Here is a 14149-nt window from a genome sequence, read left to right on the forward strand (position 1 = left end):
CAACATAGAAAACTTATTTGTTTAATACAATACAAACAAGCTGTCTATAAAGGTATTTCCAAGATAAAAGTGCCAGCTTAATAATTATTCCTTCCTATTCTGCTTACCTTAAAATCTGGAGGCACTCCGCCAACATAGAAAACTGTATTTTTAGGTTCCAGATTCAACAGCGCATCATCACCAGGGACTTCTCCTTTTTTGATAAACTTTTCCTCAGCTGTGCTGCTTAGACTTGGTACAGTTAGAAACACTTTGCCATGCTTCCCAATCCTATTGAAGAAGAGTAGGGTGAGAAATTGGACCCAAGGTCATATTTGCTAGCTGAATTACAAAAGACTTGTGAAACAATCAAAAACAAATAGTAAAGTTTAAGTTAATATTTTTGAAGTCAGCAGCAAAAGCAACAGTTGTCTGAAATTCTAGACTTCGAAAGGAAGAGCTACCGGGTAAACCACAGATTCTAGACCAGGCATCCCCAAACTTCGGCCCTCCAGATGTTTTGGACTACAATTCCCATCTTCCCTGACCACTGGTCCTGTTAGCTAGGGATCATGGGAGTTGTAGGCCAAAACATCTGGAGGGCCGCAGTTTGGGGATGCCTGTTCTAGACCATGCTCTTGTTCAGTTTTGTTTCTTTGGAAATGAAGAGCTGTAGTTCTATAGGTAGAAAAATCATTTCAGAATATTCAGAAGTGGTCTTCCTCTCAGATATTATGAGTAAGCCTAACACTTGAAAACTGAATTCAACTGCCAAGCTGCTTATGAGACAAAAAAAGAAAGAAGTGACCTACAGCGAGATTAGTGGTTTTAACTATTGCCATTTGTTTACTTCCATAGATAATGAAATAAAATAGTAGTTTGATCATTATCTCTGTGCACCATTGCATAAAGGAACACAAGTAATCTCTCGGTGGTGCAAGGTGGTGAGCACCCTCACCTTCGATGTACATATAGACAAGGGGTATAATCTTGGGACAGTGGGTTGTGGATGTAGCAAACTGAGGTAACAAACATGAGTTAAGAAAGTCTGAATCTGGTTTGTGTAAACAAGACTTCAATCTCCTTGAAACAGATATTAAGATCAGGCTAGGCTAGGACTGGTAATGCTGATGCATTGAAAAGTATTGGGTGAATGAATTAATTAAAGGGAAGCTGCTTATACAAGCCACAAGCAAATCAGGATGACCCCCTCCGCCCCACTTTTAAGCATATGTGGTGATCAGAAAAAGGAATGGAAACTTTTTCAAACTTACATTCTTTCTCCTCCCTTGTGGACCTGTTGTACTGAAGTACTGATGATAATTAAGGAGATATTGCCATCTCATCACTTTGTTCAAAAGGTACAATTAACATCTTTAAGCTCATTACTCCACAATGTAAGTTTTTTTATTATTATAAAAAACCATGTTTTCCATTTCATCTCGATTCTATTCAACCCATCCAACCACGTTAAAAATGTAGCAGATCAAGATCATATTACCTCTCTATTTTAACAAGGCTGAAGTAGGCAGGCCAGGAGCTGACTGGCTTGGAGTCTAGCGGTATCTCCACATAACCGCTACCCAAATTATAAATGTATACTAAGTTGTCATTCTTAATTGCAAGACCCAGGTAATTTTTTGTCTAGAGAAGGAATGAAAAATAGACAGTTTCAAGATATGCTACAGACAACACATTTGGTTCAGCATAGTATTCAGAGCTGTCCATTATGAATTTGTAATGCAGTCTTTAGGACATGTTTTGCTACTGATTGTGACTACAAGATTTCTGGGGGCACAAGGGAGGCCATGATTGTTTACTAGGAAAACCACAAACTCTTTATCTTTGAACTGGACCACTTGATGTATATACTGCAAGCAATCTACTGCTCATTAAATGTGAACCTTAAAAGCTAAAGTAGAGTCATTTCCTCAATATATTCAATGTCTGTGGAGAGTTGATTGTAAATGTGGAAGCTCAGTATCACACCATAGTTGGTGATGTAACCTTCTATTTGAAGAGACTGAAGAGTACAATGATGAATATGGAAAGAGAATCTGTTCACAGGATGTTTGAAAAATCACTAATTCTGTTCATGCTGGTATTGAAATCTCATTAAAAAAATAGAACCATACTGTGCTTATGAAAAATCCTAAATTACACAGTTCATAAAACATTGCATTTTCTATGAGAACAATTAAATGATGCTTACATTTTTATTTCCTAGATACAGAATGAACTGATCCTGAGGTGTTGTCCGCTCTGCATTGTCCTTTTGAAGCATCATATACAAACTCAAAGATGTGAAAGCCTTTAAGTCTTCCATGTTTGTTTGGGGATTGACTTCAACACCAGACTGACCTTCAAATGACATTGAGACCTGAACCTAGAAGATAAAATGTGTCAGATTTTATGCCTACCTTAGAGACATAGATTATGGACAGTTTGCAAAAAACACAGGCTACTGTTACACCTCATAACAGCATGATACATTGTTAATGAACTGCATGTGGTTTGGTGGCTCACGTGTTTTGAGGGTGTGGGGAGAGATTAACAACTAAAATAAACTAGAAATGAAAACAATTCCAATTTAATGCACTATTCCACAGTCAGAGTTGTAAAAAAGTATTTAAGAAGATTAATAAACTATGGGATGGATCCAGACATAGTCTTCCATGAATGGAAGGTCTCCTGTTTATAGATAGGACTGCAATCCAGTAGACCGCCTGCAGATGGAAGGGGGTGGGGGAGAGAAAGCAATTTTCACTGATTCCCTGTTCTCCCTGCAGCCCTCAGCACCACCTCCCTTTTGTTCTAGAGGGTCCCCCAACCCTCTGGATTAGCTTTCCTGGGGGGGGGGTGTGTGTGCAGAAGGAAGAAAGGGAAATCAAGGAAAATCCTCTCCGTCCTCCAGTGTGGGTATTTGTTAGCAAAACTTCGCTTGTTAGAAGTCTGGGTATCCAGCCCTGCGAATTTTTCTAAAATGAAAACATATATATCCAATGGCATTTATATCATTAAAAGCAATTGGAATGTTTGCTTTGAATATAAGAGGGCTGCATTTTGGTCTCACACTCAAGTACTTCAGGTGTAGAACATATGCAGTGGAGCTGCATTAATGTAAGACTGTAATGAATGCGAGGACACCCACCCCAAAGTATTTATTCATTTATTCATCAGAATTCATTTTCATGTACAGTATACCATGCAGATTTTTTTTGTCTTGTTAGCTGCACATATAAATCCTTAATATAAAATCCTTAATTTATATGTGGGACATAAATCCTTAAACAAATACAAGTGGATGGAAAACACTGTGATGGGTTTCAATCTGCAGATTTAAATGTCTTTTTGAAAACTCCCCCCCTCCCCCATTGCCACTCTTTCCTCTCTGATAAAGGTGTAACAGAAGAGCTTTAGACCCATTTGGCAAACTCATACTCAGAGTAGACCCATTGAAATTAATAGTCAGTTAATTTCAGTGGGTCTAACTTCGAGTATGACTTAGTCAAATATGACCCTACACCTACACCTACACACACTCTTTCTCATGAGGTTGGAATGCAAGAAAGGCCCCACTAAACCAGATCAAAGGTCTATGGGGTCCAATATCCTGTTTTTCCAAAGTGGTCAACTAGATGCCTTGGGAAACCAATAAGAATCACATGAGGGCAATAGTCGTCTGCTGCTGCCCTCCAGCTCTGGGCATCCTGGAGGTCTCCTAGAGTCCAGGAATTCTGTGGCAGTAAACATTAGCATAGTACCAACACAATTCTACCATTCAGGAGGGATGTGGGTGGCGCTGTGGTCTAAACCACTGAGCCTCTTGGGCTTGCTGATCAGAAGGTTAGCGGTTCAAATCCCCGCGATGGTGTGAGCTCCTGTTGCTCTGTCCCAGCTCCTGCCAACCTAGCAGTTCAAACATATCAGTGCCAGTAGATAAATAGGCACTGCAGTGGCGGGAAGTAAATGGTGTTTCCATGTGCTCTGGCTTCCGTCACGGTGTTCTGTTGCACCAGAAGTGGTTTAGTCATGCTGCCACATGACCCAGAAAGCTGTCTGTGGACAAACGCTGGTTCCCTCGGCCTGAAAGTGAGATGAGAGCTCAACCCCATAGTTGCCTTTGACTTAACCGTCCAGGGGTCTTTTCAGACTGTTAACAGTTGCTATATTGCCAAGGGTCATCCAGCTCAGATGATATAACTGAACACCAAGTTTAAATTTAGGAGATGCTTGAAATAAATAGCCTAATATATTATTTGAACAAGTAAAGTTTCCAGCAGCATCTTTACCTTGTTGGCTACACTCCTTGTCTGTGCAATGAGCTCCCTGACCCTTTGAATGCTGGCAGAGACATTGTTTGCGGGCCACTTCTGTTCCACTGTCCTCAGCTTATCTAGCAGCTGGGGGACAACTTCTGTGAGACTCTTCACTGTCATGGAAAAGGAAAGAAGAGGGTGGGGGAAAAGAAAGTAATGATTCCATTCTGTGAAAAATTAAAAGGTTCTTCTGTGTACATTTTTCTAACCTTGAACTCACAAACACAAGAAAATCTTACTTGTAGCAAAGAGTGAAGTAGCACTGCTCTATCTATCTATCTAGGAATAATACTATTATATAGCAATGGCTCTTTACTCTTTGCTACAAGAAAGATTTGACAACTATAACAATTTATACATTATTTTTGTAGCTGCCGTTTTATCCCTAAGGAGCATGAAAATGGTTCATGCTGTCAGACCGTAACAATATTTAAAGTAATTCTAAAATCCAATAAAACTACAGCAGTTTGGATCCAAAATGAAATATGCCACAGCCCCATATACATGACTGAATAACAATGATGTACTTGTATTTCTGTGGGAAATACATAAAGGGGGAAAGTGAGATATAAATGTAAGAAAACAACTAAACATGTTTTCTAAAGGACATTTTTACTATAGTGCTTCTTCTGCTAGTGCTATAATAAACTGCCCATGTTTTGACACATAGTGTGGCTCAGAAAAGTGGGTGGAAATGGAGCCACTTCCAATCTCCTTTCACACATGCAGTGAAGATGCTGATCTGGATAATCTATGCCAGATCAAGGTGGCTAAATTTTCTTGATCTGAGTCTACATTCACTCTTGGCTGAGCCTTCAAGCCACTCTACAACCTCTCATTGTGCACACATAGAGGCAGATATGAAATCTCATGATCAGAGAGGGGGTGATTTGCGTCCCATCAGGGTGCTGGGCATTTCCCACTCCAGGGTTCAATTATTTTATAATAATAAAATAATAATAATAATAATAATAATAATAATAATAATAATAATAATATATTCTTTATACCCCAGCCACTCTGGGCGGCTTACAACAGAAAAATGAAATAAAATAATTAAACATTAAAAGCCTCCCTAAACAGGGCTGCCTTCAGATGTCTTCTAAAAATCTGGTAGCTGTTTTTCTCTTTGACATCTGATGGGAGGGCGTTCCACAGGGCAGGCGCCACCACCGAGAAGGCCCTCTGCCTGGTTCCCTGCAACTTGGCTTCTCGCAACGAGGGAACCGTCAGAAGGCCCTCGGTACTGGACCTCAGTGTCCGGGCAGAACGATGGGGGTGGAGACACTCCTTCAGGTATACTGGACCGAGGCCATTTAGGGCTTTAAAGGTCAGCACCAACACTTTGAACTGTGCTCGGAAACGTACTGGGAGCCAATGTAGATCTTTCAAGATAATGATAATAATAATTTAACTTATACACCACCCTATACCCAGAGGTCTCACAACAAGACCACAACATATAAAATCAAGCCAAAAGCAGTAACCCAACAGCCCCCCCCCTCCAAGCCACATTCTAAAAGGGTGTTGGATATCAATAAGATCAACCAAAGACCTGGTTAAAAAGGAACGTTTTTGCCTGGCGCCTAAAGGTGTATAACGAAGGAGCCAGGCAAAATGCTCTTCCCTGGGGAGAGCATTCCACAGATGGGGAACCGCTGCAGAGAAGGCCTGTTCTCGTGTTGCCACGCTTTGAACCTCTCTTCTCTTTTCTCTTTGCCCAAAAACCTGGTGGGGTTGGGAGGGTACAGCCTCCTGAGATCCCACCAATTTTGGTACCAATTTTGCATACTAGTGTTTCCCATCACCGTACCTGTATCCCTTGTTGTGACTGTGGCACGTTCATAAGCTGCTCTTTCAGGCTTAAAGTTCTTCAGGTCTTGAGACCATTTGCTCACATTCTCAGCCATTGGACTAGTAGTCTGTGTTACTGCTGCTGCAGTATCTAGAGCTTGATCTGTAATGACTTTCAACTGGTTCAGACGTTGTCTTGCATTATCTGTTAAAAGAACAAAAGCAAAAAATGACTCTTAATAGCCAGTAGATAGGACATATACACTGTAATGACAGAGGGGGGGGGGAATTCTCTGTAGTAAGAAATCACTAAAAATTTGAACCTGAGAACTAGGGTGGAGGCTGGAGTGGGGAAAGCAAGAACAGAACAAGATATGGTAGAGAGGGATGCAGTAGCGAGGAGAGAAATGGCAAAAATTGGCTTGCCTCAATTCACCCAAAGGAAAATATTTTAGTGGTATTAGATGTTCTGATCTGCATGCAAGAAGTCCCCCATGTTTCTCCAGGAAGGGCTGGGATTGACCCCCTGCCTGAAATCCTACAAAGCTGCTGTCAGCCAATACTGTACTGACAACAAGTTCAAATTCAGTTCAAGGCAGCTTCCTATTTTTCTGTTTTCTATTATGGCAAAGCTACCATAGGATACAACTCTGTCTTATGCCAACTATTTGCTATGTAGGCATTCAGAGGTATTTCTGCATGGGCACTAAAATGTATTTTAGTATCTAAGTAACTTGGCAGCCTTGCACCATGCTTAACCCTTTTGAACATTACAGAGATTGCCAAAATTAATTGTAAATAGAACTACCAATTACCTTTATGGAGAAGATCCAACAAACACAACAAATCTGAAGGCAATTTTGCGATTCAACTATTAAAAAGAATCAGCAAAAGTAGGATTTGATTTGAATCCTTCCTGACATAATCGCTAAGGGGATTTCTAGTATAAATTTCTTCTTCAATCAGTTTCACAAGATTAAATTTTTCAGTATTTATCTCCTGACCTTGTTCTGACATCTGTATTTTTGAAATGACTTTCAGCAAATAGCTTTTCCAATTATTCTTCCTGGCAACAGTTCCATTAACACGGCGACCTGCGTCAGCAACAGCTAAATAATCTGTAAAGGAGAAATAAAATGTAAGGAACAGTTTTACCACTATGGAGGACTCAAAAAAGACCCAGTTCACACATGTGCTAAATCATGTTATCAGGATGAACCGCAATAAGCCTCATTTGGTTTCCTTCCTCCCCTCTTCCAGTGCAGCTTTGACAATGAGATCAATCGCTTCTGCTTTTGTTTTAGATCAACCACAGTTTTACTGCTGTATCCAATCCCTGTGGCTAATTTTAACTATGGTTAGTGAAAACAAATGAGGTTCATAACCCATGGTTTGAAGTCAGCTTTTTCCAGTTAACCACAGTTCATGACTAACCACAGTTTGCCTAAATTTGGATGTCACCACAAGCTGTGGTTAGTCTTAAAAGGCAGCAAAGTTTCTAAACTCTTTCTTGTGGCAATTCCAGAATAGGATGCGGAAGCATGCAAGCTCAATGCTAACTGTGGCTTATCATTGTAAACACTCTACATCTAGTCTTGGTATTAATTTTATCAAAAAGGCACTCCACCGCATGTATAACTGGTGCTAATCATGACACTATTTAACTAGGAAATATTTAATGGCACACATTAAATTGGCTTTCTCAATAGTCTCCTTGTCAATGCCCAGCAACAATTCCTGATGGAATACTGAATTGTCTTCAGGGACCTCTTAAAAAGAATTTGGCAGATGGTATTCTCTTGAGCTAGGTGACAGTACATTAACATTAGAAAAATAATGCACCACAAATGTGAAAAGCATTTGCTTCTGACAGATTAAAAGCAGTAATTTCCATAGTTTTAAGTTTCAGAAAAAGAAGTACTGGCATCCTGTAAATCTTCTATATGGCCTGGTAATCGTACAGACATTTGTTGCAGTGCAGGTCCCAGAGAACAAGAGATACCAAATGGATAAAGTAATGAGTGTTTATTAGACCAGCGTCTGTTCTACTGAAAATAGACAAGCTTTTAAATTACAGAATTCTCAGTGGGATATAATGATTAATTCTCTCCTGTCAACATTTTTCATTCTTCATGATGCTCCTATTCCATATGCAGAGCTATTTTAGTTCCAGAGAAGTGTCCAAATCAAGAGACAGGATTATATTTACTAGTATGTGCCGTCTGTTCCTGATCACTGGCTTGATGGAGAACTTTTTTGCTTTCTTCTTTATGGTAAGTGATCTGGGTGCCAATTCCAACAACAGCCTACAAATTCATTTTAGAAAGAGAGTCAGAATAAAACCTCATTTATTTCTTTTCATGTTAAGGATTTCTATGCCACCTTTTCAGAGCAACCCCTCCCCCAAAGGCAGCTTATGTCAAAACTATGACCCAACCCAAACATTTAAAAATGACATTAAAAAGGAGCAGTTAAAATAAAACTCAATTTGAAATAAAAAAGGGGTTTCTTTCAGTAGCGCGATATTACTCGTATCTCCCTAGGGAGAGAATTCCACAGGCATAGAGCAACAACCAAAAAGCCTCCTCCCCTCATTTTCTCTCTCTCGTAATTTCTGCAACAGATAGTGGAAGGTTATGAAGCACAAATTGCTATTAAGCCCATAACCTTGGTGGAATCTACACACATATAAAAAATGTTATGAAAATGTTTTTTTTTAAAAAAATAAAAATAAAAGTTTTGAAAAATACATTGAAATTAGCATAGCTCTCTGTGGCCGTCTAGTGTCACTTTTGTATATTGCACTTTACGACACATTAATTTTTTTTATTTTCAGTTGTATACATTGCAGTCCCATGTCTAATAGCAGTTTAAGGTAAGTGACCTGAAATCAGAGGAGGTGCGTAAGACTCAGGCCGCCCCTTCCCCTTTGACACAGCCCTATCCAAATCAGGTGGCCCATACAGCTGATTTTACTATAAAAAAAATTACATTGGGAACTTGAATGCGACATGTGGTTTCTCTCTTTACTTTTAAAGAGGCTGGATGGGAAAGTGGCAAAAAGTCTCTAACTCCACTTTGCCCAGCAAAGGCACCCTGCAACCCAGGTTCCACTCATGGGTGCTCCGAATCTAGCCTATTGTAACTTTTGCAAGTATGCAGAAATTATGGAATTGTTGCAGTAAAAATTAGAAAATGGCTCCAAAATGATTTTTACCAGAGACTGCAACTGAAATGTATTTCCTCTCATTTGGTGAGCTGGGCAATAGTTATGGAAAATAACATTCACATGATTTCTGATGTGTTTTGTATGCAGCCTAATAATTAGACATTACATGTGAAAAATTCTAGAAAAGAGTTTTCAGCAGGCGCTGGAAATATTGCTTCATCCCAATGATACAAGGATCATGGAGTATATATCAGGGTTTATAATGCTGCTACTTACATCACTGACCCGCTCTGTAGTATTTAATGCCAAGGTAGAGATTTGTTCAGCTTCATTAATATAGTTAATGATATTTTCATGAACATTGGAAGCATTTAATGCTTTTTGAACTAATCCGTTTGTATCAACACCATGCAAGGTCCTACAGCAAAGGAGAAAATAACAACAATAAGAATCTGAATTACTTACAGGTGAAAACAGGTGAGTATTTGCCAGAGCTGAATCAGGTAATTGAGAGACAGTGATTTTGCGCACTTATTTTGTGCTCAGTAATGGTACATGCTAAAAGGTGAGTACAGATCTCACCAGCAGCTCAGCTGTCACCATTGCACAAGTCAGCGGCAGTATCAATTGTAGAGCTGTTGCTGAACCTGTCCATGAACAGGGACTGGAGATAGGCTAATTTTTTTGAAACCCTTTATTTGCAATAAAAATAATAAGTCTGCCTCCAGACTGTCATGATTTTGCAGAAGGGATTCTGGAACTTGATGTCTGCACAGTTAAAGGACTCTGTTATAGCGCAGCAAACTCACTTTAGAAAAGAATTGGAGTTTTTATGGTATGGAAAGTGAAATGGATATTCACTGAAAACTATGTGATGACTATTTCTAAACAGCTGCTTTGAAGGAAAGAAAAATACAATGGCAGATTGGATCATCTAGTTGGACCCTATGTTGAGAGTTGGTATACATACGGTAGCACAGTGGTGAAAAGACTATAATGCAAAGTACAATTATTGCTATATGTATTCTACTTTTCTCCCAACCAGCCAATCCTTTTATGGACATTGGACACAATCCAGCCAAAGCAAAGTACTTTTAAGTTCCATTATTTTCAATGGGAGAGTAAACCACACATTTAATTCTATTCCATAAGGCTGAAATGCACTTCACGTTGTCCTGTTTCACACATCACAGTCAGGCAAACCATGGCTTAGTGTGAACAAACAAGTTTTGGGAGAAGAGACAATAGCAGCTTCTCCCCAGTCATTTTGCTGCTGCACCACGCTGAGCTAAGCCATGATTTGGCTTAGCATGTTGTTAGAACCTGGACTCATGGACAAACCACAAGCTGTTAAAACCCAGGACAAGTCTTGGAGACATCACACCAGGAGCAAAATGACCAAGGAGGAGCAAAATGGCAGCAAATTCCTCTCTGGGAGCCTACATACCTGTGGAGTCACATGAAGCCATGGTTTGGCTTAATGTGATGTGCAAACCAGGCTACTGGCTAAATTGTGCCCATTTGTTTGATTTATAGCGCACAGTTAATATGGTATATTAATATATGATATATTAACTGATGGCAGTTTACCTGTCTAGCTGATCTGCAAGAACACCAAGCTCTTGTGCATATTCCATGGCCCTTTGCACCAAATCACCATCAAACCTTGAGAGGTTGGCCAGTTTGTCCTGCAGCTGTATTTTAGCTCCATCTATTTCTGCATAGAGCCCTGATGCATTCTGTTCAAATGAGAGTACAGAGTGGGGAAAAAGTAATTCAAGGTTAATATTTCTAGAAATAGATAATATTTTCCCAGCAGGTGTGTTGTTAATACTTACCAGGAGGGAAAGAGGTATGGGGGCAGGGAGGTTGGCATGGTACAAATGTACTAGAAGGAGCATTGGATGGGCTTTTGCCAGTTCATTTGCACAGCACCAACATCCCCATTGCCCCTCCTCTCCCACCCTTTAAGCAACAGCATCCCACTAACTAGGAAGGTAGTGCAGTGATTCTGCCCCACCTGGTGAGCTGCTTCTGGGCATTGCTGTTGACCATGATTAATGCTATCGGGGAAGTTACTCTTAGTCAATATTTGAAGCTGGTTAGCAAACGCTGGAAAAGAAAAACTGGGTAGTGTTAACCAGTACTTTTTTCTGGGGGTATGCAGGGGTATGCATACCCCTAAACATTTTGTGGATCTACATTTGGCCTTGTTGAGGGGCAGTATTTAAATATGAGAAGGAAAATGAGAGTACCCCTAAACATTTTTAGAAGAAAAAAACACTGGTGTTAAGCATGGGAAATGCTGGTGCTGATGCAACGACTTAACTCTGATTGAGGTCAGTGAGGAATGTGTCATTCACAAGGAAGTTACCTTGATTGCCTCACTCAGTTCCAAGTTGAGTTGCTGAGGTACATCTAAAATATCTCTTGCCTGCAGCAGGGTACTGTTGACACTGTTAATCTGTGCCTCCACTGCTTCTTGTTGCTTCTGTGAGAAAATAGATGAGTGAATGAGTGAATGAGTGAATGAGTGAATGAATGAATAAGCTCCCAGAAATGTTGGATACATTTATTATGTTCTTTTGGGTTAGTTGCCTTGATCTATCCTAAAAATGCACTGCTGAACTTCTGTCATCCAATTAAGATTTGGAAGCTGAAGTTATTAGGAGGTTCTGAATTAAGAAAAATAGAATTTTAAAAGAGAGCAGATAATAGCTAGTTTAATTGACCCCTATTGTGGCAGGTCTCATTTGCACAGTCTGTTTTTAGTCATTCAGCAACGCTGCCAACTTTCTGAAACGCGACTTTCTGAAACGCGACTTGAAACAGTTAATATATCTTAGGCAATTTCTGAGAAAAGATCTGAAATATAGAAAAAGCAGATTGAAAAAGCAGTGGATTGGGAAGAGTTGATACTGGCCTCATTGTAGTACAGTAGTTGCAATAGTAGTTTTACTTACCCACCCTTAACCAGAAAGTCCCAGGGCAGGTTACATCATGTGAGAACACAATAAACACAATTAAAAATGATACCTTACAACACCTTACAGGAAGGACACCAAAATCTGTTCTTCAATTTTCAAAGACCAGGACAAAGAAGTGCATAAAGCTGCACATTTATAGCCAGGGCTTTGTACTGGGCTAATCACATTTCATATCAAGAGAAACCCATTTTGTATACGATCTTTTCTGCAGCCAAACATGGCAGCAACAAAACGCATAGGGCAGTATCCAGCTAAACAGTTCCACCAATGCAAGGACCTCTAGCTGTACTTCCCCTCCCTCCCCTCTGTCCACATGCCCCCTGCGTGACCCTTAAATCTGCTCTGTGTTCCTCCAACCTCTGGAGCAGATTTTGGAATCATGCTGGGAAAGGAAGCAGTTCCTGAAATCAGAGTTTTAGGTAATGCTCAACCATCCTGTCTTTCCACTGTCCTAATCAGGGCAGGAGGAGGGGAATGTTCTTCACAGTACAATATACTGCATGGTACCTCCTGCCTTCGGAACGTGGCGGTGCTTTCTTTATTTCTAGCTTCTGCTTTCTTAATGTCATCAACAGCCTGGTCCAGGGCCTCCTGCAAATCTGCAAGCTTGGTGTTGTAATCCTCAAGCTGGTCCAAAACGACAGGTATCAGAGATCTGGTTTCATTGTATGTCTGTCTCCACTTTTCCACTTCTTTTAGCACTAAGAGAAGATAAAGCTGGTTAACCATTGTGAATGGCCTTGGTTTCTGCAGGAAGTCTAGTCACACATGGTTAGGGATTGACAAACAGTTGCCAATTTCTTTCATTTTCTCATTTCAGTTCAGTTCTTCACATTTCCATATCTGTTTGGAATTACTATTTTTTTTTAGCATTTCAGGGCAAATTTATCCTTAAAAACTGTATTTTGGATGCAATTTTGCCTAATGTACACATTTCTGCAGAACATTCCCCCCAATAGAATGCATTTTTTATATATTATTTCGATGAATATATGCTTTGATACGCACTTTACATTATTGTACACATTACACGGCTGAAGAATTGCATTGCAAAATTCAGAAAAGTGTGAATTTTGAAGCTCCTGCAGCCAATCAGAAGCTGCGGAAGCTCCATTGGACCTTCAGGTTCCAAAAGAATGTTTGCAAATCAGAACAATCACTTCCGGGTTTGTGGCGTTTGGGACCCAGCCAGTGTGGTGTAGTGGTTAAGAGCAGTAGACTCGTAATCTGGGGAACAGGGCTCGCGTCTCCGCTCCTCCACATGCAGCTGCTGGTTGACCTTGGGCTAGTCACACTTCTCTGAAGTCTCTCAGCCTCACTCACCTCACAGAGTGTTGTGGGAGAGGAAGGGAAAGGAGAATGTTAGCCGCTTTGAGACTCCTTCGGGTAGTGATAAAGCCGGATATCAAATCCAAACTCTTCTCTTCATCCAAGGTACGACTGTACTCTTTTATATGAATTGCACGTGATTTTGAATTAATTGGTGCCATCATAGCTGACACTCATAAAGATTTTGGGTATGTATTTCAATATGCAACTGCACTTTTCCAATGCCACAATTACACTGTCTTGACAGAAGGAAAACTCACACTCTTGTGCTGCATCAGATTCTTCATATGCAAGTGGTATCTGAATAGTGAATGGCTTGCGAAGTTGGATGTCCTTCACCATCTCTTCTGCTGCCTTGAGCTTCTGAATGATATCCTCAGGCCTCAGGTCATGTTCAATGCCATAGTATTCCACCTTGCTGCTGACTTCTGTGAACAAACCCCAGGCAGATATAGCAATAATGAATTGTGATTGAACAACTACACAAGTTCCCTTGAATCACGGGTGTCTGACAAGACCCTGAATGTTTCATATCTTTATTGATATGTTTAAAGTCCCTTCCCCCTGAGGCC

General features: G+C 40.2%; 1 protein-coding gene across 1 annotated transcript in view; it reads right to left on the minus strand.

The window, feature by feature from the left end:
* Positions 1-14149, minus strand: part of LAMA4 (laminin subunit alpha 4) — a 73963-nt gene that overhangs the window by 19987 nt on the left and 39827 nt on the right. Inside the window, exons 10-21 of the mRNA XM_035109109.3 lie at positions 13838-14005; positions 12756-12949; positions 11636-11752; positions 10852-11000; positions 9538-9679; positions 8302-8398; positions 7097-7210; positions 6112-6297; positions 4272-4411; positions 2192-2365; positions 1481-1623; positions 108-270 (exon numbers count right to left, since the gene is read on the minus strand). Of these exons, the coding sequence (XP_034965000.2) occupies positions 108-270; positions 1481-1623; positions 2192-2365; positions 4272-4411; positions 6112-6297; positions 7097-7210; positions 8302-8398; positions 9538-9679; positions 10852-11000; positions 11636-11752; positions 12756-12949; positions 13838-14005 (1787 nt within the window). The remainder of the gene's footprint in view (positions 1-107; positions 271-1480; positions 1624-2191; positions 2366-4271; positions 4412-6111; positions 6298-7096; positions 7211-8301; positions 8399-9537; positions 9680-10851; positions 11001-11635; positions 11753-12755; positions 12950-13837; positions 14006-14149) is intronic.

This window comes from Zootoca vivipara, chromosome 3 (genome assembly GCF_965207765.1).
Source record: "Zootoca vivipara chromosome 3, rZooViv2.hap1.1, whole genome shotgun sequence".
NCBI classification, from domain to species: domain Eukaryota; kingdom Metazoa; phylum Chordata; class Lepidosauria; order Squamata; family Lacertidae; genus Zootoca; species Zootoca vivipara.